This window comes from Caretta caretta, chromosome 5 (assembly GCF_965140235.1).
Source record: "Caretta caretta isolate rCarCar2 chromosome 5, rCarCar1.hap1, whole genome shotgun sequence".
NCBI classification, from domain to species: domain Eukaryota; kingdom Metazoa; phylum Chordata; order Testudines; family Cheloniidae; genus Caretta; species Caretta caretta.
The window spans coordinates 131236956-131263172 of record NC_134210.1 but is presented as its reverse complement, the minus strand read 5'-3'; the positions used below and the strand labels follow the sequence as shown (position 1 = coordinate 131263172).

The 26217-nt window shown below is 45.6% G+C and overlaps 1 protein-coding gene across 2 annotated transcripts in view; it reads left to right on the top strand.

Annotated features, from left to right (window-relative positions):
- The first annotated feature begins 7948 nt into the window (after positions 1 to 7948).
- The window catches only part of LOC125637303 (neuronal acetylcholine receptor subunit alpha-7-like), a 125488-nt gene continuing 107219 nt past the window's right edge, over positions 7949 to 26217 (top strand). The window contains exons 1-2 of one of the 2 annotated variants that reach the window (XM_048851622.2): positions 7949 to 8449; positions 25826 to 25965. In XM_048851622.2, the coding sequence (XP_048707579.2) occupies positions 8371 to 8449; positions 25826 to 25965 (219 nt within the window). In that variant the 5' untranslated portion in view covers positions 7949 to 8370. The remainder of the gene's footprint in view (positions 8450 to 25825; positions 25966 to 26217) is intronic. The other variant, XM_048851623.2, reaches the window with a different exon arrangement.

The window sequence follows — 26217 nt, the reverse complement described above, 5'->3', positions numbered from 1 at the left end:
CTCGGCGCACCACTTCTGAAAGGTTGCCGACCCCTGCTCTGTTAATCTGACCAGCTTCTTTGCCTCTTCGCTTCAAATAGATTTGTTTTCAGTCTTAACAGACTGCTCAGCAGATTTTGGCTCGTTTCTCAGTGTAGGACCTGTTAGTGAGTCAACACACGTCACACAACACAGGCAGAAGGGATTAAGAACCCTTCCTGCCAGCAGACAGCAAGGCCAGCTCTCATCCCAGCTCAGCTGTGGAAAAAAATCTCACTTTGGGAGAGAAACCACCCCCCCCTCACCCCCAGCTGCTGCAGCTAATGAAGGCAAGCCAAGCTGAAAGAGGAAGAGAGGGAACAGAAGAGTTTGGGACTTCAAATGGGGTGATAGCCCTCTGCCCAACCGCTAGCTAGCACCTTAAAACTTCCTGCCCTACAAAGGAGGGAGCTGTAGATGGAAGCCCTGAGGGCTAAAGGGTTTTGTTTTTTGACTCATTTGTTTCTAGACTCTGGGGTTTAAGATGTGATTTAAGCAACTGCTTCCCCAGTCAAGGACAAACTCAAGTGGCTTCAACTAGGACTTTGCACAAGGCAGTGTCCACCACTGCTGACATGGCCTGTCCTAGAAATGTAAGCTGGAAGGGACCTTGAGAGGTCACCTAGTCCAGCCCCCTGTGCTGAGACTTGGCCAAGTAAACCTAGACCTTCCCTGACAGATGTTTGTTCAACCTGTTCTTAAAATCCCCCAGTGGTGGTAGTTCCAAGATTCACAGCCCTTTAGAGGTACAAAGTTTTCTTGAATATCTAACCTAAATCTCTCTTGTTGCAGACTAAGCAGATTACTACTTGTCCTACCCTCTGTGGACATGGAGAACAATTGATCACCACCCTTTTTATAACAATCTCTTACATATTTGAAGACTGTCCCTCCTCAGTCTTCCCTAGAGGAAACATGCCCAGTTCTTTCATCCTTTCCTCAAAGGTCATGTTTTCCAACCCTCACTAATGTTAGCATTGTCTGAAAACCAGTGATTGTTGCCATTATCTGAGTCCATCTGAACCTTCATTGGTGAACTGGATCCAATTCTAAGATATTGCTCACCTGAATTTTCAGCTTTAGTCTAAGACAGGACTGAAGGTCCCATTCAGACGTCCCATTGAAGTCAATGGGATTTAAGCACCTGCATAAGTACTTGCTGAATCAAGGCCTGAAACACAAACCTGGCAGCCAGTGACTCTGGGATTTCAGCAGTAGTTGAGGCTGCAATATTACCTGGATCCTAGCAACCAGATTGCTCATCAGAAGTTTTCATAAATGATTAATCTAACTGGCTACATTCTTCCTATAAAGGGGAAAACCCATCATATTTGGGATGATGACCACATGCCTTTAAGTGATAGGGAGATTGTGAAATTCTCTTGGCTCTAGAATTTGTTCTCTAGTTCATAAAAATATGCTTGGTGTAACAGAGCAAGTGAGGCAGTCAAAGGCCTGGCTCTGCAGATCATACTAAGACCTCATGAATTATTGTCTTCTGCCTATTATTAACTATGGGCGCATCATTACTCCTTCTATCTGTTATGCCAAGAATGGACCATGGGTGTAATCTCTGAATACAGTCCAGCTCTTCAGGGAAATCCCTGCTGTTGTGCCCACCCTTTGGAATATGCTCTAAATGGAGACAGGGCTCTTAAGTTATGTTGACATTTTCAAAGCCATCCAGGGGGGTTAGGTGTCAAATCCCCATTCATCTTAACAGGAACTGGACATCCAGATCCATGAGATGGTTTTCAAAACCTCAGGTCTTAAAACGTTTGCCCTTCAACTTGTCCCAGAGCCAATATGACTGCCTGTCTCCCCCAAGGCTCCTTGAGCAGCATGTTCCCGGCTAAGCTCAGCTCTCGTTTTCTTCAGCCAACCACAGGGTTCCCAGTGCCACCTTTGGCAATAGGAATAGCTGGGTCCATTGGAAAAACAAATCTCTCCCTTTCCCAGGGCCAGATTTGCTGCAGAACCTTCTATTTTTTTAGCGCTGTTGGGTTACAGTGCTGCTGGAGGCCTCGTCGTACTGAGGTGAGTACAGCGTCCCCTGCCGAGCACATCTGGCAGTGGCATTGGCTACGCAGAGCGACTTTGGTGGCCGGTGGTCACTCCATCACTTTCACTCCACCCCTCTCTTCATGGAGCTGCTAGCCATGCAGCATGTGCCAGAGACCTTATGTGCTAAGAGAGCAAACAACTGAGATCAGGCTTGTGTGACTTGACTTTCCATGACTTCTGCAGTGGCCAGTGTGGCTGAGAGGTATAGGGACTGGAGCACCCACAGGGAATAAATGGTGGGTGCTACACCCACCGGCAGCCCCCCTTTCAGATCCTCCCACCCACTGGTGGGCCCTGCAGATCAGTGCCTTCCCCTCCCTCCCAGCACCACCACAATCGGCTGTTTTGCAGTGTACAGGAGGCTGTAGTAGGGAGGAGCAAGGACATGGCATGCTCCATGGAGGGAGTGGAACTGGGAAGAGGTGGAGGGTTGGGTGGAGGCAGGGCCTGGGGCAGAGCCAGGGGTTGAGCACCCCCTGGCACTTTAGAAAGTTGGAGCCTGTGATTCTATTTGTAGGCAACTCTCTCCCACTGTGCAGGAATTCAGGCTTTCCAGATGCTTAAAAGTTGGGCATTGTAATGCTGTGTGGCAGTGCCTAAATCCCTCTGCAGATCTTGAATAGCTTTGTATCCTCGGCAAATGTTGCCAGGTCCCTGTTTACCCCCTTTTCTAGATCATTTATGAATGTTCACTAGGACTGGTCCCAATATAGACTCCTGGGGACTATTTACTTTTCTCCATTCTGAAAACTGACCATTTATTCCTACCCTTTATTTCCTATCTTTTTAACCAGTTACCAATCCATAAGAGGACCTTCCCTCTTATCCCATGACAGCTTACTTTGCTGAAGAGTGTTTGTGAAGGACCTTTTTTTGAAATGCTTTCTGAAAATCTAAGTACACTATAGCCCCTGGGCCACATGCTTGTTGGCCCCCTCAAAGAGTTCTAGTAGATACGTGAGGCAAAATTTCCTTTACAAAAACCATGTTGGCTCTTCCCCAACAAATTACATTAATCTTTGTCTGACAATTTTGTTTCAACCAGTTTGCCTGGTACAGAAGTCAGGCGTGTCAGTCTGTAATTGCCAGGATCACCTCTGGAGCCCTTTTTAAAAATTGGCATCACATTAGCTATCCTCCTTATTCTTCTGCTGGTCCTCTTCTTGGACCCCAGTTTATATAGTGAAACTTGAGTCCTGTTTAACTATACCTTAATCAATCATTTTACTAACCAATCCTAACATATTGTAACAATTCTCTAACCAATCCTACCTCACCACCTTAATTGATTTACACCGAGCAAAATTAATTAGTAACAGACAATCAATCAGACCATACAGACAAAAAAATAGGGAAGTGGGTACCATAAAGAAATGAGGATTTCACAGCCAGAACTATTAAGTGATTTCATGTCAGACAGAATGCTATCAAACTAAGTTTTCTTTAACCACCTTAAGATCTGTTTTTTTAAATCTGGTAATGGTGGGTACTATTAGGATAGGATTGCCTTTTTAAGTCTGCTATTACATTAAAATAATGTAATTTAGATGGAATGTGAGGATGACTTCCTGTTTCTTGGCTAATAGCTGCTGCCCTCCTAATATGATCACAGACAAAGGCCTCAGGCCTTACAATATGGCTATAGGAAAAGGCCGTATCCTTACGGCAGCACACCCCTAGTTCTGGCACCTATGCAGTGCCTAGAGCAACAGGGGCCCTGATCTCTCTTGGATCCTTTTAGTAAAACAAAGCCTATTAATCTCAGACCTTCCCAGGGGCCCTGGAACAATTGCTGAGGTAGGGTGCTGAGAACATTGAACCGAACCGTAAACCCTATATACGATGGAAACCACTTCAAGCCAGGGGGTGTGGCAGTACCTCCTGCATCCCTACTTCCAGCATCAATAGACCTCCCTTCCAGGGTGACCCTTCTCCTTAACCCCTTCACTGTCATTCCCTGGGCTCCAGAATCCTAGAAGCTCAGAGATATGCTCATATTTATGGGGGAGACTGGTTTTCCATATTTACTGGCTATTGTTTTGATACTATCAACGAACTTTGATGAAGAGAGGCAGGTGGATGGAGACTGGTTACAACAAACCTGTAGGTCAATGGTATGAATCATAGAATATCAGGGTTGGAAGGGACCTCAGGAGGTCATCTAGTCCAACCCCCTGCTCAAAGCAGGACCAATCCCCAATTAAATCATCCCAGCCAGGGCTTTGTCAAGCCTGACCTTAAAAACTTCTAAGGAAGGAGATTCTACCACCTCCCTAGGTAACGCATTCCAGTGTTTCACCACCCTCCTAGTGAAAAAGTTTTTCCTAATATCCAACCTAAACCTCCCCCACTGCAACTTGAGACCATTACTCCTTGTCCTGTCCTCTTCCACCACTGAGAATAGTCTAGAACCATCCTCTCTGGAACCACCTCTCAGGTAGTTGAAAGCAGCTATCAAATCCCCCCCCTCATTCTTCTTCTTCTCGCAAAGGAGCACTTCAGCCAGAGGCTTTAGCTGTCCAAAGAGCTTTAGCCCACATCGTATTTTAGAAACAAGAAAAAAAAAACCCCATTGTGTTATAAAAGGAATTATTCTCTGAGTTGATTTAAGTGCCAGAATGTCTCTACAGGAAAAGAGAATAACAATCTTTAATTATGATGACTGTAGGGGTGGACTGAAGTCCCAGCACAGCATCAGAAACAGCTGCGGTCTCTGCAACACTTCTTTCCTAATGTGCACTGGTGACAATAGTAAGCGATTAAAAAAAAAATTGTGAAAGCAATGTCTGATGTGTCTGATTTTACAAGGTTATGGAGGTGAGTAATTCCATTAGCAACATCTTCCTGCAATAAACAATCACATCTAATATGTGCCACTGTATCCCTTGGTGTGCTACCCACAGTGTGGATAGGCTTTGGAAAGAGGGTAGTCCCCATTATGCAGTGTTGAGCTCCCCCTTGGGGCTCAGTGTTCTGCTGTGCCCAGCAGGGCCAGGGAGCCACAGAGGTGCCAACTGTGGTTGGTCACAGGATCAGAGAACTTGGCCCCCAGAGTAGCATAGAGATGCTTTGGGGTTGCTCTAAATTATGCCCTGGTTGCAATAGCCCCCAAGGGGCAATCAATCAGGAAGGGATGGCTGGAGCACAGGGCACTCTGGACTGGCCATCTATTCTCATGCTTGCCCAGGCCTCTCCTAGGTATGGCCCCTATATGTGGGCACGAGAACTGGACGCAATACTTCAGGGTCTCACCAATGCTATATTAAGAGGTAATACCACCTCTTGCTCAATCTCCCCCTGGATGACATTAGCCATTTTAGTCACAGCATTGCATGGACAGCTCATGGTCAGTTGGATAGCACCAGGACCTCTACATCCTTTTCAGCAAGAGTTGCCGTCTATCTTGCTGGACTTAGCATGAGCTGGGCAGTGCCAGTGAAGAGCCTTGCAGCCCAGCTGGGTCTCTTGACTCTGGATCCCCTGAGCAAGAGAAACCTTTTGAGGCCTTCCCCACTGCCCTGGAAGCTGGATTGATGGGGATCTCTGGAAGAAGCCCTGAACGCTTTTAGGTGCTCCAACTTGGTTGTGACTGAGCCAGTGCTATGCTGGAGCTAGCCAGGATCCTCTCGGAGGTGCAGGACAAAGCAGCGGGGGAGGGACGACGTGATTGCAGCCAGAGCTTTTTGTGAAGTCAGAAAAAGGGGTGAAGGAAAGAGGAAAAAACAGTAAATATGAAAATGCCTGAATTCTTCCCACCCTAGCAATGAGCTCTACAGGTAATGGAACACCTCCTTCTATACCCCCAAAATGTGAGACAAGCCACAGGGCACAGAGCCCTGATGTGCCTAACGCTGACCATGGTTTGAGCCACTTCACTAAACACACTACAGTTTCACTGAGGATATTCTGTGGAGTGGGACAAGCCCAAGAGACGCTGAAAGAGACCTGGGTAATATGCAACTAAACTGATTGTACCAACCCAGGGGAGATTCCTCACCCACCCTGGCCAGACTGGGAATAGAAGTTGGAGTGTGATTACACCGGATGTAGGGCTGTCACAAGATTATTGTTATATACCAGTAGCTGAAAGCCCACGCTCTCATACGTGTGTGTGAGTGTTTAAAAAATTTTTAAAAAAGGCTAATAGCTTAAAAACTGGACGGTAAATCCCAGCGATGCTTGAACCTGGAGCTAGTCAAAGCAAAAACAAGCTCTCAGCCATGCTTGTAGCTGTCTCCACCGCTTCACACTGGTTCAACAGACATTTGAGACTTCAGAGTGATGCTTGGAGTTATTGTGTGCTGGTTGTGTTGTGCTTAGACAGTTGTGGGTGGCAAATAAAGGGTGGGTGCTGTGGGAGGGGGCTGTTTGTGTTTGTGTTGTAGTGTGGGTGATTTTGAAGATCTGTGGCAGCAGGGCCAAGTAATTCACCGTATGTGCAGTCTCCCCTCATACAACCAATGAAATTGTTATATTCAAATTAGTTGTAGAGTAAGGGTGGTAATTGGTTGAGTTACCTCTGATATCACAGTGGTCTTGGCATGGCACAGACATGTGGCATAGACACTATCACAGGGGTGTAATTCGTAAAGAAAATGGCTGAGATCTTAAAAAATGAACAATAACAGATTGCAAATCCCAGTGATGATTTAACCCAAAGATATTCTGAACAAAAAGAGCTCTCAACCCTGCCTGTAGCTGTTTCCATAGCTTCACCCTGACTCAACAGACATTTTAGGCTCAGAGTGACACAAAGAGTGACAATCCTGGAATTTTATTACATAGATTACGGTAGATTACATAGATTACGGTACTTAGAGGTCCCCACTAAGCTCAGGGCCCTATTGTGCTAGGTGCTGTACCAACACAGAGACAGTTTCTGCCCCCCCCTCCAAGAACTTACAGAGGAGATGGAAAAAATGTGGGAAGGGAAACTGAGGCACAGAGCGCAGAAGGGCCTTGCCCAAGGTCACACACCAGGTCAGTGGCAGAGTAGGTCTCGAATCCAAATCCAAAACCCTACTCGCTAGACCAGGCTGCCTCCCCATGTCACACAAAGCCCTTCTGTTTTAGTGACAGTCAAAGCACCAGGTCTGAGAGAGGGTATTCCCTGGAGATGGACGAGCCCAACAGGTGCTGAAAGAGAGTTGGGCAGTAATGCACCCGCAGAGCGGATTGCTCCAACCCAGGGGACGTCCCTCACCAGCCCTGGTCAGAAAGAGAACAGCTGTGGGACGGTTCTTGGGGGGTCCGGAGGATCCCTTGAGGGGCTGGCCTGAGATGCCCCCTGCTGGAATCACAGCGCAGAGTCTGACTGTGTGAAGTTGCCTTGTGTGTGGCAATGCAGGAGCATGCCAATCCATCCCAACTGCATCTCTGAGAAAGCGGAAGATGGAGGCTGGGAGAAGAATCAAGGAAAATGCCAGGTTTGAAGTGCACGTTATTCACGTCTAATATTTTATTGCTGGTGCTTGGCCATTAAAGTGGAGCTGCAAAAAAGAGAAAGGGACCAGAAGGTGTGCAAAAATCTCCTGGCTGAGAGCAAGCCGGAGCAGGAGCGAGGAGCATTGTAAGACAGCTGTTTGTTTCTGGTTGGAGCCAGGACTGAAGGGCTGCACTGTCATGCACACATGCAAAGGGGCAGAGTGAAGACAAGCTGAGGCCCCCAGGCCTCCGCTTTCTGACATCTGTGCTGCTAAAATCTGAACTTCCACACAGCGGAGGTTTTCTCTGCATTCAATTCCACACAGTGGCAGGCTCCAGTTCCCTGCTAGAAATCACACTGGTAGGTAAAGGGAACGGGGGGGGGGAGGGGGAGGGGGGCTGCAGCTCGCCTTGCCTGAGAAGTAGCTCTAGAGGCACTCTAGTACTTGCCTTGGAACCAAAGCAGACGTGCGGCCTCGGAGTTAGTTACAGACAGTGGGAACGTGGAACATCTCTCCCAGGCAGCGCTGGCCCTTTGCTGCCCCTCCCCTTTACCCACACCCCTCTTGTGCAGTCTCACTGGCATTTGTTTCTGCACTAGAAAAGGTGCAGAGCACCAGGAGAGAAAAAAAAAACCTAGCAAGCCCTGGCATGCACTTGGATTTACTTAAGCTGCACTGAACTTGGCTTCCTTAGACTGAAAGGACAGCTGGGCACATGTACTTTCCTCCTACGGTGGGAAATTGGTTGAAGGGCTTATTAGCACTGTTAATCATTGAATCTATCAAGCATTTGGTGCTGTCACAAAGACAGCATTCTGCTTTGCTGCCTGCTTAGAAGTGGCACTCCGATTCTGTTTGGACAATGCTCACTGACAAGTGTTTGGGATTTGTTTACTCCGGATTGTATCTGTGGGCATCTTTGTTTCTGTCCTTCTTTAAAGGTAAGTTCTGTTTCATCTGCTTTGTTTTCACGGGAACTATTTGATTTCCCCCAAGAAATTCAGCTGTGTCTTTTTTGGATTCAACTTTCTCAGGGCTAAATCCTAGATCCATGGAGGTCAATGGGAGGTTTGCAATTGATTTCATTAGGGAAAGCAGGTAAACAATTTTTATGAAGAAAACAATATCATCCTAGGAAATGCTATAGTGCATTGTTGCGTTTCAAAATACACTCCTTCTGCGGTCTTATAAACAACTATGCTAGCCATACTTTACAGGAATGAGACATTTTAACTAGTGGCTAGATAGCATGATGAAGGGAATCGTATATCTGTCTTCTGGACATTTATAATTGCATTTTCACAGTACAAAATAAGATTAGAAGGGTTTCCAGAACTATTTACTACTTATGCATAATTTTATAAGGCTTGCCACCTATATAGACAATAGATTAAACTATTTCTGGTTCAATATTTCCCCTCTATTGGATCTTTTGCCTTTTAAAATATCAATGTTTTAAGCCAGTGAGGGGTACAAAGTTGCAAGAATCTATAAAATTTAATGCAAATTCCCACTAGCCTTGCAAGAATGGGAGAATTTTAATCTAAGATGAATTCAGTGCTTTAACAGACTTTGTAAAATAACTACCCTGTGCTATCAAATTACCTAGGAGTTGTTTGCTTCTTCGAGCAATGTAATGAGCTTGTAAGACTCATGAGAAAAGCTAAAAGGAGGGAAGTTGAAATTGCATCTGCCCTAAAAAATATCCAGTATTCCCCAGCTGAAGTTTTCTCATCAATTTCTAAATGAATGTGTTTCATGTAAAAACCTCTGTTTGTCCTAATTATTTTTTGACCATTGTTCTTGCTCTGAACATGTTGCAAAATTTAGCATTTCCCTGTGGCAGATTGCTTTGGCCATTTAGTGCCATATCTAGGCAGTGTCTAGGCAGAAAGCCTAGAGGTTGTTGCTTTCTGGAATGAGGCATATAGTGAACTAATTTCTCAACTACGTAGCACTATTTAGCCATGCTCTTTACACCTGAATAATTTCTCATCAGTTTATCCATTTAGCCTTACAAAACATACATTAGTTTCATTGGAGGGCTGAGAAGTGGGGTTAGGGTAACATGGTAATAAAATATCCCCAGTAAATGTTCTATTACCCAGCTAAACAGAGTCCTGCTACTTTTGTTTGCAAGATACCTACATGGTACTTAAAGCACTGAAGTGATAGCCAGATGGGGGAGCTGTGAGCTGTTAATACCTGTGAATTTTGTTTGCAAGACACCTATATGATACTTAATGACATTTTTTTTTTTGCATTGAAACACTGTATTTTAAATACTGAGATAATTACTAATTCATGAAGGAGCTATCCGATTTTAAAGAGGAATTTGCAAATAGAGCGCTTCTATTTCCAATAATGTATGATTTTCCTTTTATTAAATGTTGTTATAAAGTCACAACTGGCCACATTTACAGCCTGCTCCTGAGCTCAGGGGCGTGAACACACGATGGACCTGCAAGCTAGAGGATCCCAAGCTGTCCCAAACTGTATAGACAGAGAAATATTATTTATTAGCCCTATGAATTCTCTCTTTAGATTTGAGAAAAATGAAGCATGTGTCTTCTAGCTCTTTACCAATGCTGGAGCCTTTTTGACATTACACTTCAACTGAGCTCCTCAAGGGTTACACGCTGCACCCACATGAAAGTCAAACAAGTTAATCATAATTAGCATCACTATAACAACAATGTACCAACACACCAAAAAGGAATTCATGTAATTTCTTGCTTATTGCAAATCATTTCATGGGCCATTATATGGAAGGGTATGGAATGACCTACTCCTTCAAAAGTTTTATGCCATCTACACTTAAGTACCTCCTGTGAAAGCACCTCTGTGAACTCCCTCAGGCAGACCCTTCTGATGTGTAATTGCTTTGACTGTTAAGGCATTTTTTTTGAACATCTAGCCTCATTTTTCCTGTTTTTAGATATCGGGTGTAGCTCTTTGCTATCATTGCAAACAAACTCTGCAGTCTGCTTCCTAGAAGTAATGGGGAGCTCTTTCATAAACCTCATAGGTAGGTGATGGGTAGCCTGGGGTAAATTATATAGCAGTCAAAGGGAAGGGTGGAGGGATAGCTCAGTGGTTTGAGCATTGGCCTGCTAAACCCAGGGTTTTGAGTTCAATCCTTGAGGGGGCTAGTTAGGGATCTGGGGCAAAAATTGGGGATTGGTCCTGCTTTGAGCAGGGGGTTGGACTAGATGACATCCTGAGGTCCTTTCCAACCCTGATATTCTATGACATTGAAGTCACTTACATATGAAGGAGGATGCAGAAGAAGATACTGCAGGAAAAGCAGCTAAGTTAAAACAGGCCACCCTATAATTCACAAATACATTATTCTGGCCTCTTGTCATGTAAATTACTTTCCCTTACATTTCCATGCACTCAGACTAACTTGTACCACTTGCCAACATCCAATTTACACCACCTCCTGCCTCACTCCTGAATTAGAGGCAGAGTGGCCCAGGGGGTAGCGTACTGGAGTGAGAATTAGGAAATCCGGCTTCCAGTCCCAGCTCTGCCGCTAACTTGCTGTGTATCCTTGGACAAGTCACTTCCTGCCTCTGTTTTGCTCCCATCCTTTGTCTGTCTCGTTTTAGTTAGATTGTAAACTCGTTGAGGCTTTAGAGTAACAGCCGTGTTAGTCTGTATTCGCAAAAAGTGAGCTGTAGCTCACGAAAGCTCATGCTCAAATAAATTGGTTAGTCTCTAAGATGCCACAAGTCCTCCTTTTCTTTTCTCGTTGAGGCTTATAAGCCTCTTACCTTGTTTTTGTACGGTGACTAGCACAACCGGGTCCTGAACTGGGCTCTGACTTCTAGGCGCTACTGTAATACGACTATCAATTCAGCCCTAAATGTCAAGGCTGTAAAAAAACCTTTCCTTCTTAGAAAGATGTCATTTACTTGCACCTTCAATTTGGACTATAACTTACAGAAAACGCCATCATTGTGGGAAATGATCTGTGCCTACCAATATTCAGCAGTTAAATAGCGGGAGAAATCATTTACAGTGATTAAGAAAAGCAGAACAAACACTAGACCTTGAAACTAAACAGAAGGGATAATGGATTCAATTTTGGAAAACATTGATTTTCCAAAGTGACTTAGGCGCCACTGAAATCAATAGAGGTTAGGAGCCTATATACTTTGAGAATCTGGGCCTTAGACACTTAGGGTATGTCTGTACTTTAATTAAACACTGTCCTGCGCCAGTTGGCTTGGGCTAAGGGGCTGTTTAATTGTGGTGTAGCCATTGGGGTTCAGGCTGAAGCTTGAGCTCTGGGACCCTCTCACCTCGAAGGCTCCAGCCCCAGTCTGAACATCTACACCACAATTAAACAGCCCCTTAGCCCCAGCCCCACAAGCCTGAATCAGTGGCACAAGCTGGCTCTGGGTTTTTAATTGCAGTGTAGATATACTTTGAGGGAGAAATCTTGGCTCCACTGAAATTAATGGAAGTTTTGTCATTGATTTCCATGGAGCACGGATTTCACCCTAAGTTCCACTGACTTTCAATGAGACTTCGGGCTTTGGGGCTAGGGTGTCCCCACTCCAGGGTACTCTTTCTGCACTGGCTACTTTTCTGACCCACTGACCATTACATATAATTTAAAGCAAATGCAAGTTATTTAATCAACAATTAATTTTAAAAAGAATAAGGAAAAATGGGAAAGGTTAAAGGAAACACATCAACCTGCTCTGTGGCAGGGAACATCACAAACAGTGTCTCTGGAACGTCAGGGCAGTTCACAGTCTGTTCCTTGTAAGTCCCAGGCCTCCTGCTCCAGCCCTGGCTGTGCTGTAGGGATGCTGTGGGTTGGACACTTGCTCTGGTGGTGGCCACACGCTCTCAGGCTCTAAGTGGTAGGACCCTTCTTCCCAGTGTCGCCCCCGCCCTGTCGGGGTTACGATCCAAGCCTGGCCTGCAGAGCCCCTTGGCTGAGGCGTCTCCCTGTGCTGGGCCCACTGCCCAGGGTCCCCCTCGGTCTCCCCAGCTGCTCACCGCACTCAGCTCCAGACTGCTCCAGCCCCAGCTGCACCTCTCTGTCTCAGGACTGCTGCTGCTGCTCTGGCTCCAGCTCCCTGGGCTGCTTCTCTGGCCCCTCTGCCTCTGGTTGCTGCAGCTCTGCTCCCAGGACAGGTCTGCTCTGCAGGCTGCTTCTGTGACTCTGCTCTCAGCACTGACCTGCTTCCTGGGCTGCTTTTCTGGCTCCTCTATCTCTGGTTGCTGCAGCTCTGCTCCCAGGGCAAGTCTGCTCTCTCTGGGCTGTGCCTCTGGCTTTGGGGCTGCAGCTCTGCTCCCAGGACACAGGTCTGCTCTCTCTGGGCTGCTTTTCCGGGCACTCTAGATCTAGCACAGTTCTGCTCCCCAGCTCAGCTTGAGCCCCTGCTTTCTCCTTAGCTCGGCCCCACTTTGTCTGATCCAGGCAAATCCAGCTCACACAGAGGACGGGACCTCCCTGGCTTCCTGACTCCCTGATTAGCCTGCTCGCCCTGTCATTCAGGCTGACCTGGAGCATTGGCCTCTCCCCATTGTTCCTGGGGGCTGTCAGTCTCAGGGTCCTGATTCCCCATCGACCCTTCCCCCTTTTTAGTACTGGGAGCTAGCAACTAAAACACCCCCACTGAATGTTAGTAAGGGGGCAACAGTGCCTTTACACTTGGCAGGGCTTATTTGAACCTTCATAACTTTCTAAGAGCCTTTAAAAGTCAATATAGTTATGAGAGGTCAGTTAATGCACTGAGGGAAAAGGGATTTACAGCACCCACTTCTATCCTTAAGATTAAAAAACCCTTAGATCATTCTGGGTGCAAACAGAAACAAGGTCTGGGGCCAGGTTTTCAAAACAGTTCAACACACATGAGCTCCCACCGAGAATAGAGACCCCCTCCCGATTCATTTCCCCTCCCCAATCGAGAACAACAGCGTCCCCCTCCCACATTCCATTCCCCCCCATTGGGAACCAGGGTGGCTGCGGGGTCCTGGCCATGGGTATGTCAGCGGCTCACAGTCAGTAGGGATGAGTTTCCTGCAGCTCCCATTACATTAATGGAATCTGTTAAGGACTGCATCAGTGAACGCCCTCTAAAGTTCGGCTCCCCGGCCATAACCCTTGAGGTCTGCAGTGTTTCCAAGCTTCAAGCTGTGAGACCTTTGGCTGCCTAAGGGTCTTAACCCAGGGCTTGTCAGGTCCCATGCACAGCGTCCCACACCTCCTTCCACAGAGCCTAACTCTAGCTACCCTCAGCCCCCCAGGAAAGAAGTTCTGCACTGGTGGGGCTGAGTGTTACACGAAGCAGGTGGTGCAGTCAGAGTCCATGGTCACTTATAAGGCAGCCAGTGGGGGAAAAACAGTCTTTCATCCCCAGGAAGAAGTTATTGAGGAGGTAGCTGCTTAAAGGCCCCATAGCCTAGTTCATCGCTGACCGACCACCCCCCTGTCACTGTAAAGGCGTTTCTCCTCACGCACACAAAGATTCTGCCTCAGAATCAGTTTCAGATGTGCCTGTCCCCAGACTGGCCTTGAAGGTGTAAACTCCTGCTCAAACCCAGGCCCTGCTTTGCTCTCAGGGAATAGCACGGTTGTTCAGGCAGTCTTGTTGGTTCTGCTATCATATGGGCACTCTGTTGCCCAGGCCCGCTGACTGGGGGAGGGGGGCAAAGGGGGCAATTGCCAGTGGCTCAGGCAATTTAAAAGGGCCCAGGACCCTTGGCCGCCACCACCGGTAGCTGCGCAGTTGGGCTAAGGCAGGCTTCCTGCCCACCCTCGCCCTGTGCTGCTTCTGGAAGTGGCTGGAACGGCCCTACGGGTGAGCAGGGGGGGGTCTCTGCGTACTGCTCCTGCCCCAGCGCCAACTCTGCAACTCCAATTGGCTGCCTAGGAGCCACTGCCAGAGGGGTGTGCCGGTCGCTTTCAACCCCCTCCTGCAACCAAACTCCCTCCCAGAGCCCAACCCCGCACCCAAACTCCTTCCCAGAGCCTGACCCCCCACACACACCCCCTCCCAGAGCCCAAGCCCGCACCCCCCCAACACAAACTCCTTCCCAGAACCTGCACCCCCTCCCGCAACCAAACTCCTTCCCAGACATCATGCTCAGGGCCACAGAAGGCATAGGGAAAGACACTCCCTGCCATGAGTAGCTTAAATGAAGCTTGTGACAGACCCCACTTTCCTACTTCTACAGGCCACTTCCACCTGTGGTAGTAGGGAAAAGATCAAGAAATCTTGAACAGAGAGAAAACCTGCTTTCAATCAGAGGCCTCTGCATCCGATGAGAAAATTCCCACAGCAGGCTGGCACAGCCATTGGACACGGGACCAGTGAGAAGGAAGCCTGCAGACTAGGGTATTCCATGAGAGAAGGGAAGTGCAGAAACCTGACAAGGGATTTCTTTGCTGAGAGAGCACACTCTTCAGCCTGTTTCTGATCTCACATGCACAGGTGTAGCACCACTGACTTTGGTGGCTGTGCTCCCAACTTAGATCAGCATTGGGCCTTACAGTTCTTTGGAGAGGAATCAGAGCATGACTGTAGTAGCCTGGGGTCCAGTTCTATTCTTGCTTCCAATGGTGCAAATCAGGAGTGACTCCATTTAAATAAGTGGAATTACAATGGCATAAAACCTGCTTATGCAAAATCAGAATCTGGCCCCTGCACCCACACCGCCCAAGAGTACCTGTTATTGCTCCTATTTCTGCTCTTGGAAGAGAATTATTCAAATAGGTCAAAGCTGACATGGTCCTCAGTGTACCCCGGTAGCCACGAAGGCCCTAGTTTTCACACTGTTTGCCTTCCCCATCAGGTCTTACAAAAAGATGGGAGTCGGGGTCTAATCCTGCACTCACAGCAAAGACAACGGTGTATGGCTGCTTGGAAGCAGAGAGACACACGGTAACAAAACATGATGCTCCAAAGGAGTCATTGACATTGAGAAAGGACTTGTACAATAGGCCACATGTCAAGACATGGCTAATGTTCAGACACTTGATGTAAAGATAAGCAAATCAGATCAAAGCCAGCCAAAATAAAATATTTCGACCAAGGGCTCTAGATCAGGTCCTTGCTTGATTAGTTGCCAGCATAATTGGATCAGCCAGACAGGGTCATAGCGCTCCTCATCAAGAGATTCTCAAAAGCAGCATCCAACTTCAGTCTGGAATCTTAGCTTGGCTTTCAGAGCCCCCCTCACCCACTCATCCTTCAGAGCCCTGGGCTCCGCTGCCTCATTTTCCTTTCCATCGAAGTAGCCCTTTTGTGACAGTAATCACTTCCACTAGCAGGATTTCAGAATGAGGGGCTCTGTCCGTGGTCCCAGTCCTGCTTCCTCCATACAGACAAATCGAACCCTAGCTTAAAATCAGAAACTCGGTTGTGCCTGTTTAAACCAGGGCTGAACTGGATACAAAGGGATTTACACCGTCTTTGATTCCTCAGTGTCTAAAAGCAAAAGCTGAGCACATGTTTGATGTTCAAGACCCACCCAAAACTTCTATCAGAAAGTACACAATCCCTCCTAGACATCCTCTGTCCACTTCAACCCACCAGCGACAGGGAAGAAAGCATTAATGGCTGCATGACTTAAAGCAGGCACTGCCGAGACGTCCCTGTAAATCCACAGATGTATATTCACCTAGGCCAATGGCCGTGTCACAGGCTACACAAGGCTACACTTCATAGGAGGAAAGGTGTGTAGCTTTTCCTTCAGAAAATTGGCAGTCACTGCTGTCTAAATTTCACAGTGGCATTGGCAGACAGGGATAAAAAGGAGAAATAAATTATTGTGGCTTAGCTGATCATTAGGGTGAGTTTTTTTAAAAAGCACTCAGCGTTGGCTCGACTCCAAAATTAATGGTAAAACTCCTGCTCTTACTGGCTCTTCCAGGTGACTCACAATTTCTCGGGACACAGTATGTGGTGTGCGCAGACTGCACAGCAGTCAGGAAGTTCTCTGCTCTGTAAAAAATTAGGGTACTGAGTAATGTGATATTTACAAGTACTGCTGTCACTTTGGGGGCATTCCGCTTGGCAGGGATTGAAGGAGGTGGCTCTGAAATGTGATTGGTGAAAACTAAAAAGCTGCTTTCAATATAGGAAGAGTGATTTTGTGAGTAGGGTACATCTACACTGCAATGAAAAACCCTGTGCCAGCTGACTTGGGCTCATGGGGCTTCGCCTTAGGGGTTGTTTAATTGCAGTGTAGATGTTCAGGTGTGGGCTGGAGCCTGGGCTCTAGGACTCTGCGAGGCTGGCCAGCTGTGAGTGTCTAATTGCAGTGTAGACACATACCCTTCACCACTGGCCTGGGACTCAGGAAATCTGGGTTCAATTCCTGGCTCTGCATCCTGTGCAACTTTGGAGAAATAACTTAAGTTTTCCCTCTGTAAAAGGAGGATAATACTTTGTTTCTTTCACCCTGGTCTGTCTTGTCTATTTCAGCTGTAGGCTCTTTGTGTCAGGGAATGTCTCTCAATATGTGTTTGTATAGCCCCTGACGCAATGGGGCCCTGATCTGAGTTGGGGTCTGTAGGCCCTACCGTAATAGAAACACTGTTTGTATGACTATCGTGTGTGGGAGCCCCAGGAATGGACCAGGACCCCTGGCGCTGTACAAAAAGAATAAAGAAAAATAATGAAAGAAACGTCAGTCATATCTGTACCTGGATATCTTACTATCATCATCTCTGAAATTCTGCTCACATCTACACTGCCCCAGCTGCTCCCGTGCTGAAATCCTTATCCTGGCTCTATACTGACTCAATTCTCAATGGTCTTCCCAAATCTCCAGCATGTTCACAATGAACCTGGTGCCAAGTAGGCTTTTCACACCTACAACATATCACTCCTATTCTCAGACAACCCCACTGGCTTCCTGCAGCCAGCTTGAAACTGAAAATAAAATAATACCTAGCTTGTCTATAGCATTTTTCATCGGTGGATCTCAGATTGCTTTACAAAAGCATCATGATTTCCATTTTATAGATAGGGAAACTGAGGCACGGTGAGGTGAAGTATCTTGCCCAAGGCCACATCAAGAAGAGAACTAGGGTCTCCTAATTCCCAGGCCTATGTTCTGTACTAATGGTTCTCAACCAGGGGAATGTGTACCCCTGGGGGTACTCAGAGGTCTTCCAGGAGGTACATCAACTCTCTAGATATTTGCCTGGTTTTACAACAGGCTATATAAAAGCAGTAGCAAAGTCAGTACAAACTAAAATATGATAGACAATGACTTGTTTATACTGCTCTGTATACTACATACTGAAATGTAAACACAATATTTATATTCCAATGGATTTATTTTATAATTATATGGTAAAAATGAGAAACTCAACAATGTTTCAGTAATAGTGTGCTGTGACAATTCTGTATTTTTATGAGACTCTGAAGGTTAGAATCAAAGACTATACAAAAGGGAACTAGCTGAAAGAGAGTTTAACCAAAGACAAGAAATACTCAAGTACAGAGCATACATGTTATGAGGCAATTGATGAGAGAGAATTACAATTTTCATGTCTAAACAAGGATACAATTTTAAGAGTACTTTGTCTTTATGGACTAAAATCCAAAGGAAAAAGGACTTAAATAAAAGAAAGAAAGGGCTTACAATTGTGGGAAAATGCCATGACACTGACTACACATAAGAACAAAAGCAGAAGGGCATATTGGTATTTTGAGGGATTAAATGACATGCTCTACATTCCCAGAAATCTGCAGAATACACTAAGTAAATTTATGCATGCACATGTCTGCCAAAGTGGATTGAATATGTTGCATTTCTTCAAAGCTGGTTAGATTCCTAGTGAATATTCTAAAACAGACACACCTGAAAAATATTTTATGCTCCATAACTTCACATTTTGCCTGGATCATCCCCACTATCTGTTTCATTATTCTTTATTTCACATCCTTGGAAAAAAAATCCTTACATTTGTTTATTCCATACGAAAACTTCATAGTGGAAACTAAAAACCCTATACGAATCTATGGAGAAACGACCTGAAAGATAAACATGTAAATCAAATATCCCATAAGATTCTAGAAGGGCTTTTAGGATTGTCAAGTTCCTTCCCCACTCTGAACTCTAGAGTAGAGATGTGGAGACCCGCATGAAAGACCCCCTAAGCTTATTCTTACCAGCTTAGGTTAAAACTTTGCCTTGTCCTTGAACAGAATACTGCCACCACCAAGTGTTTTAAACAAAGAACAGGGAAAGAGACCACTTGGAGATGTCTTCCCCCGAAAATATCCCCCCAAGTCCTACACACCGCCTTTCCTGGGGAGGCTTGAGAATATTATCCTAAACAATTGGTTACAAAATCATCAAAGACCCAAACCCCTGGATCTTGGAACAATGGAAAAATCAGTCAGGTTCTTAAAAGAAGGATTTTATTAAAAAAAAAAAAAAAAGAAAAAGAAAAAAAGAAAGAAAGGTAAAAATCATCTCTGTAAAATCAGGATGGAAAATAGTTTACAGGGTATTCAGATTCAAAACACAGAGGATCCCCCTCTGGGCAAAACCTTAAAGTTACAGAAAACAGAAATAAACCTCCCTCTTAACACAGGGAAAATTCACATAAAACAAAAGATAAACTAATCCGCCTTGCCTGGTTTACCTATACTGGTTGCAATATTGAAGACTTGGATTAGGATGGGTTGGAGGAGATGGATTTCCGTCTGGCCTCTCTCAGTCCCAAGAGAGAACAACCACATAAAGAAAGAGCACAAACAAAAGCCTCGCCCCCCAAGATTTGAAAGTATCTTGTCCCCTTATTGGTCCTTTGGGTCAGGTGCCAGCCAGGTTAGCTGAGCTTCTTAACCCTTTACAGGTAACAGGATGTTGCCTCTGGCCAGGAGAGATTTTATAGCACTGTATACAGAAAGGTGGTTACCCTTCCCTTTATATTTATGACAAGGATATTTCCATATTGCTAAACAGATGCTTCTTTAGTTTTCTTAATACCGTCTTGCTGTATAAGCTTTCCTATCAGATTGAGTGATGTCTGAATTCACTATACAAATAAATCCTACATCCTGGTATAATGAGATTGATGTTCAAGAAAGGAAAATTTGGGGAATTAAGAATATATGATTGTTTAAAAAAAAAGAAAAAGAAAAAAAAAGAGTATGGGCAAGAGAGAAGGGATCCATCAGGAATATGCAGATTCAGTTAAAGGTTCAGATTCAGAAAAGGTAAGGGCAGCAAATAAGTAGAATGAGTTAATGATAGCCTAAGGGGTTAAGGGCTTTTACAAATAGATCAGGAGACAAAATACTAGAGAAGCAGCAGTGTGATGGGAAGAGGAATGAAGTTAATGATGATTCAAGAATGCTGAGCTACAGAACTGCTTTAAGATCTAAACGTCACTCAAACAAAAGCAACGTAATAATTGGTGGAGACCTGGTAACAGCGGTATATATAATAAAGGAAAAGGAATATTTTTGGAATAGTCAGGGAGGACTGGACAAAGGCCTGGACAATATCAATAATATGAATCAAGTAATAACTGTCTGTGTAAAGTTCCTCTGCTAAAGCAAAAAGAGGGAAGTAGAAACAATTAAAATAATTCAGATGAAATCACCCTCTAAAAGCTTGAACACATAAGACATGCCAAAAGAATTAAAAAAAAAAAAAGTGGGGAAGAAAGGGAGGAAGCAATAAATGTGGCCAGCAGAACTCAGATTAAAACTCCCTAACTTTTTTTTTTTAAATCCAAAAGATGTTATTTGGGAGTGGGAAGGGATGTGCCGAGACGGATTTCAAGGAGGAGCAAGTTCCAGACCCACTAGGACCCAATAGAACAAAAGCCCAATCACCTACCAAATTCAGATGTAAGTCAGATTACAGCAGCACCTCAAGAGCCTACCCAAGATCAGGGGCCCATTGTGCTGCGTGCAGCACAAACACAGGCTGCGTCTACACTACACACCACTGGTGGTGGCACATAGTGTATGTGTAGCTACACACTGGGTGGGTCCACACTGCGGCGTGTAGCTACCTGTGTCAGTGAAAGGCTCTGGCAGAGGGGGGGCAGGGAGACACTGCATGGCTAACAATAGCAGCCTAGAGAGGGAGGCACACCTTGGGTGAGCAGAGTGTGTACTCGCCTACACACCCACACCCTTCAGGCATGTCTTTACTCCCCTAAGCCGCACCTCACCAGCTCCCTGGCTGTTTATAGCCATGCTGTATGTAGTCTCCGTGCGGCCAACAGAAGCATGCAGTGCAGAAGTACCCACAGAGGGAGAGATTGCCTTCCCCAAAGAGCTTATTTCTACATAGACAAGACAATGGGTGGGAGGGGAGATAGAGGCACAGGAGGGAAAGTGACTTACCTGAAGTCACGCGTCAAGTCAGAGGCAGAGCCAGAAGCAGAACCCAGCTCTACTGGATCCCAGTCCAGCGCCCTATCCAATGGGCTGCACAACAGACAAGGGGGATGGACAGATGGGAGAGGAATGCTCAGTGGTACAATCCATAAATAGTGCCTGCTGTCTGAGCACAAGGCTCCAGCAAGAGGTTCTCAGATACAGCCAGGTCCTGCACCTTTAAGGGCTTTAAAAATCAGTGTCAGGTTACACTTTGAATAACTTTACAATCAAAGCAGCTAACCAAAGGGTACAGAGCCCCGGAGTCCTAAGGAGACTATGCAACATGCAGTACCACAAATGGGCTGCTCTTCCCGGGATGCATGCTGCTGCCAACTCATACTAGACTCAACATCACCTGAGCCAGGAGCACCACTGAGCGCTTCTCCTGCATTGTCTCCCCCAGGCCTTCAAAGCACTTTGCAAACGCCAATGAACTAAGCCTCACAGCTACCATTTGAGAGTAGGACAGTAAGTATTATCTGTACGACCCACACTAACACAGTGTGGCTCTGTTTCCCTCTAGTGGCTAGACACTTACAGAGGTTTGAGTCCACAACCTTTGAGCTTAGGAGGCCAGTTAATTAAAGCTAGCCCTGTTCCTCCTCTCTCTCTTTTTGCACTTCTTTCCTGTATCTCTTCTCAGCCTTGGACTGATGGGCCAATTGAGTTCGTTACTCCCAGTCAGCTTCTCCTGGGGCAGTAATTGGCCTCTAAGGGATCAGAGTGCAGGCTCACCTACTCACTCCCTGCCCTCGGTCACACTTGCTTACTAACTTCATAGAGTTTAAGGCCAAAGGGAACCATTAGCTGATCGAATCTGATCTCCAGTATATCACAGACCTTTACATTTTACCTAGTTACCCCTGTCACTTGTGTTTGGTTCAAATATTTCTTCCAAGGCTTGATCTGAAGACATGAAGAGATGGACAATCCACCACTCCCCTCGGGAGTTTGTTCCCACGGTTAATCACCTTCACTGTTAAACATTTGTGCCTTCATTCTAATTTGAATTTGTGCAGCGACAGCTTCCAGCCATTAGACTAAAGAGCCCATTAGCACCCAGTATTTTCTCCCCCTAGAGCCTTTTGGGATCGTCTATTTTATCTGCAGCACTGCCTATAGTTAAGGTTGCCTTACACTTTCTGTTATAAGGCTGGTTTCAGTTGCTTATAACTTTGCCAGACTTTCCGCCCCCAAGCTTGTTCTCTGCTTGAGGTTGAATTAAAAAAAATTCACAAGCAGGGGTCAGCCATTTCCATGAAGAAAGTTAAGGGAAAATGCATCGCGTTGCTAGCATTTTACTTTTGCCCAATCCATTTCTTTGAAGAGCTCCAGTGCTTCTGTGCTTTGGAGCAAAAACTAGAAATGAGGCAGGAGGGTGGTCCTGGGGCCAGAGGGGTGCGTTGTGCTCCTCACAGAAAATCCACCCAGATCTGGCAAAGTTAGAAGCCTTTGCACATGCTCAGATATGGTTCATCTTGCTTCTAAAATCTCGGAATGTTCCAGCTGCACTGGGCACCCTCCAGCCTCACTGCTGTCATATGCACCGAGGGTACTTCCCAGCTCCCACCACCTTTCATCCACTCTGAGCACGCTCATAGGCTCCACAGTGCTTGGCTCCGCATGGGGAACAACAGCAGCAGCCGCCTCTGTAGCCTAGAGGAAGGTGTGTTTGGTTGGAAGCCAGCAACAGACCAAAGTGTCTCAGCATTTCTACTGACTAATGGTAATATTTCTGGGTATCCAGGCCTTTTTCTTGAGCCAGGCCTAATGCCTCCACCATAGAAGGGAGACAAGTATCGTTCCCACAATGAGGTAATGGCAAAGTCGTGCATTATCACTTCTGGCAGAGCTGGAACACATGCACATCTAATATGGCAGACTATAGTCACACCCACACAACCTTTTAGAATGAATAGGGCAAATCTGTGTGCTTGGTAACCAAACTGTGCAGAAAAGGCCAAGATTAGTACCCAGAAATTCTGATTCAGGCTCTTCTACTGCTGGCTGGGGAATGGCTAAGTAAAGCACTAGCAAAACGTGTACTGCATTCCCCACCCCACAAAGGCTAGTCCACATATAGGATAACAACCTACTACTGCTACCAGTTACTCCTTTGTCTCAAATGGTAGCAGTCTGTGTTGTAGATCTAAAGGTCCTGCATTCAGATCCTGATGATAACCCAGGAAGGTGTCAATCTGGTTCTAAATAATGGTATTACTATTTTATAGCTTTCTTTATTAAAAAGAGAGAGAGAGAGAGAGAGAGAGAGAGATAGGAAATTGCATTTTAAAAAAACCCTATGTTAAAGGCCATTAAGGTTGCAAAATCAAGCATTCTAATGCCAGGAGATGCCAGATTTAAGGTTGACTGTACAACTTCAAATCAGCCCCCTTGTGAGTATGCATTACGATACAGTCTTTAATTACATAATCACATTTTCCATAGCACCCCTGCCTGATTAGTGCATACATTAGTGCATACATAGTGCATTAGTGGATAGTAAAAGAGGCCATTCTCTTGTGCTTAAAGACAAGAGCTCTGGGTTCTATTCCTGGTTCTGCTACACACTTCCTGTGTCATGTGGGGCAAGACTGTACCACAATGCATCTGCACAAGGGAAGTGAATGATGGTTTCATCTCATGTCTGGTGTCACTTTTGAGCAACTGACTTTTCAACTTTACCATTCTTCCAATAGTTATTTTGGATGCAATTTCATACTGGCCACCGGAAAAAAGATCCAGTCCCGAAGACTGGGGCCAGATTTGTGCAGCTCACTACCAGTCCCCAGACCCAGAAATTACAACCTCCTGTTACAGAAAAATGCCACAATTTAGTTCATTCCAACTTCACACCATGGAGTTTTTGGGGCTTTAGAGAGAGAGAAAACCAATCATCTCCCTGGTGACCGAAGCACTGAGGATTTTAAAACTGTGCTGGTCTAATTTTTCTAAAAAAATTATTTTAATCTGTCCCCAATCTCACCTCTCTTCCTGCTCAGAGGCTGCTGCAACAAAACGAGACGACAGCCTGATTAGACAGGCCAACCATTTGTGACACCAACAGCTGCCTTGGCAATTCACCAAGAACCTCCAGGCTCCAAACTGCATGCAGATGTACATAATTTCATAGATAAAAAATGAAATGCGCACAAACACATGGCTACAAATCCCAACACAATGGGCTATATAATCACTGGGATATGTTGCTGGTCTCCAAGTTGAGCGGGCGCCAGCAATTGCCCAACACTGAGAGAGGACACAAGATCGGATGATAATCATAGACTATCAGGGTTGGAAGGGCCCTCAGGAGGTCATCTAGTCCAACCCCCTGCTCAAAGCAGGACCAATCCCCAATTTTTGCCCCAGATCCCTAAATGGCCTCCTCAAGCATTGAACTCAAAACCCTGGGTTTAGCAGGCCAATGCTCAAACCACTGAGCTATCCCTCCCCCCATAATGGAGGACTTCAGCTGCCAAAATATTAACAGGCCCATGAAGGCACTGTTTTGAGAAGAAATTTCTCAACCCCATAAAGAATTGCTTCTTGGAACAGAGGATGCAGGAGGAGATATGTTTGACTCTGTTCTAAGTAATACACAGGAGAGCTTGGTTTAATGAAGCTAAAGGACACAATGGTAGTACAGTCTACACTGTTGTGGATAGAGGGATTTTCAAACGCTAGCATAGAGTGGCTACTGGAGGGGAAAAACACAAGCCAATTTAAACAAAGCTAAGGAGGCAAAACAAGGAGTAATGGTCTCAAGTTGCAGTGGGGGAGGTTTAGGTTGGATATTAGGAATATCCATGTGACACACATGGCAGTTGAGGCTACGCAGGTTATCGAAGCAAAGAGCTGTAGGGTTTTAAGAGGAATGAGACATTTATATGGGGCTAGACTGTGCTTGTTTGGCACAGGCCTGTGTTGAGGGGCAGCAGGGAGGCACTGAGAGAAATAAAACCTCCCACAGCTCTACTCCTTTTGCCTTGGTAAATTCTGGCTGCAGTGAAAATCAGTGCAAATTTGGGCATTGACTTCAGGGAAGCCAGGTGTGCTGGTTAGCACATGGGGACATGAAGTCATAGCTCTGTCTATTTCCCACCCCCTGCAGCATCCCTACAGGAACATCTTGATAGCAAGCCTGCACCTCCCCTGAACAAAGGCTGCAATTCTGCCCAGCCCCTGTGAGCACTGCCAAGGGCAAGGAGGAGGCTCTTTTCTGCCTCCCCCAGACATGCATGGTCACAGAGGGCCAGGCCTAATCGAATCCATTGATAACTAGGACCCCACAGTTAACTTAGATAGGATAAACACACATACAGATGTCAATGTAATGCCAGCTCTCGGGCTTCAGGACACAATGCAGCCACTCAGAGCTGGGCGAAGTTTTTTTGACGCTTGGTTTTTGCCTTAAAAAACAATAAAAATGCATTTTTCAGTGCTCTAGAAGTATTTACAAATTCAGGCAGAATTCTACTAATAGTTTCAGCCAGGAAATTTTTTTTTTAATTTTTTGAAATGTTTTGTTTCGAAACACAAATATGGTTGGAACCCCCCCTCCTGCACCCCACAAAAGCGGAAACACCTGGAAATGACCAAATCTAAAACCATATTGTAGTTTGGGCTTTCCTGCCTTAGAGAGCTTCAGCTGTGTGTTTTGTCATGTGGCAAAAAGATTCCTAGCCAGCTTATATACCTCTAGTTCTTTGGCTGCTCCGTGATAGAAACACATGCAGTGCACGATGTTTTATGAAACCATAGAATGGAAGATGTGTTCGATATGGGCAAACTTGAGGAGGTCTTTACTTTCTGGGAATCTGCTTCTCTGTTTTAGAAGATCAAAATAAGCTACGGAGGATTCAGAAATAAAATGGACTTTCTGATCGGGCCAGATGATTTATGTCACCATCTTTTTTTCCCCTCCAAAAGTTTCCCAGCAGGGTGAAAACCAAAGGCGTCTGTACAGAGAACTGTTGAGGAACTACAATCGCCTTGAACGCCCCGTAGTGAATGATTCCCAACCTCTTATTGTTGAGCTACAACTTTCTTTGCTGCAGATAATCGATGTGGTAAGTCAGCAGCAATTCTGCTTCTTGGGCATAACCTCATTAAGATAACGAATTCAGCTGCTGTTGTAAATGGTGTAGGGACGGCATGTTGCCTCTTAATCAGACTGCTATAGAATGGAATTTGAGAACAGAATGGTTTGGATTAGGGATTTTGCAGAATGCTAACACATGGGTTTGTCACTTCGGAATACTAATACCACTCTAAATGCACAGATGTCCCTGAGAAGATGAGAAACGTGTTGATTAATTATG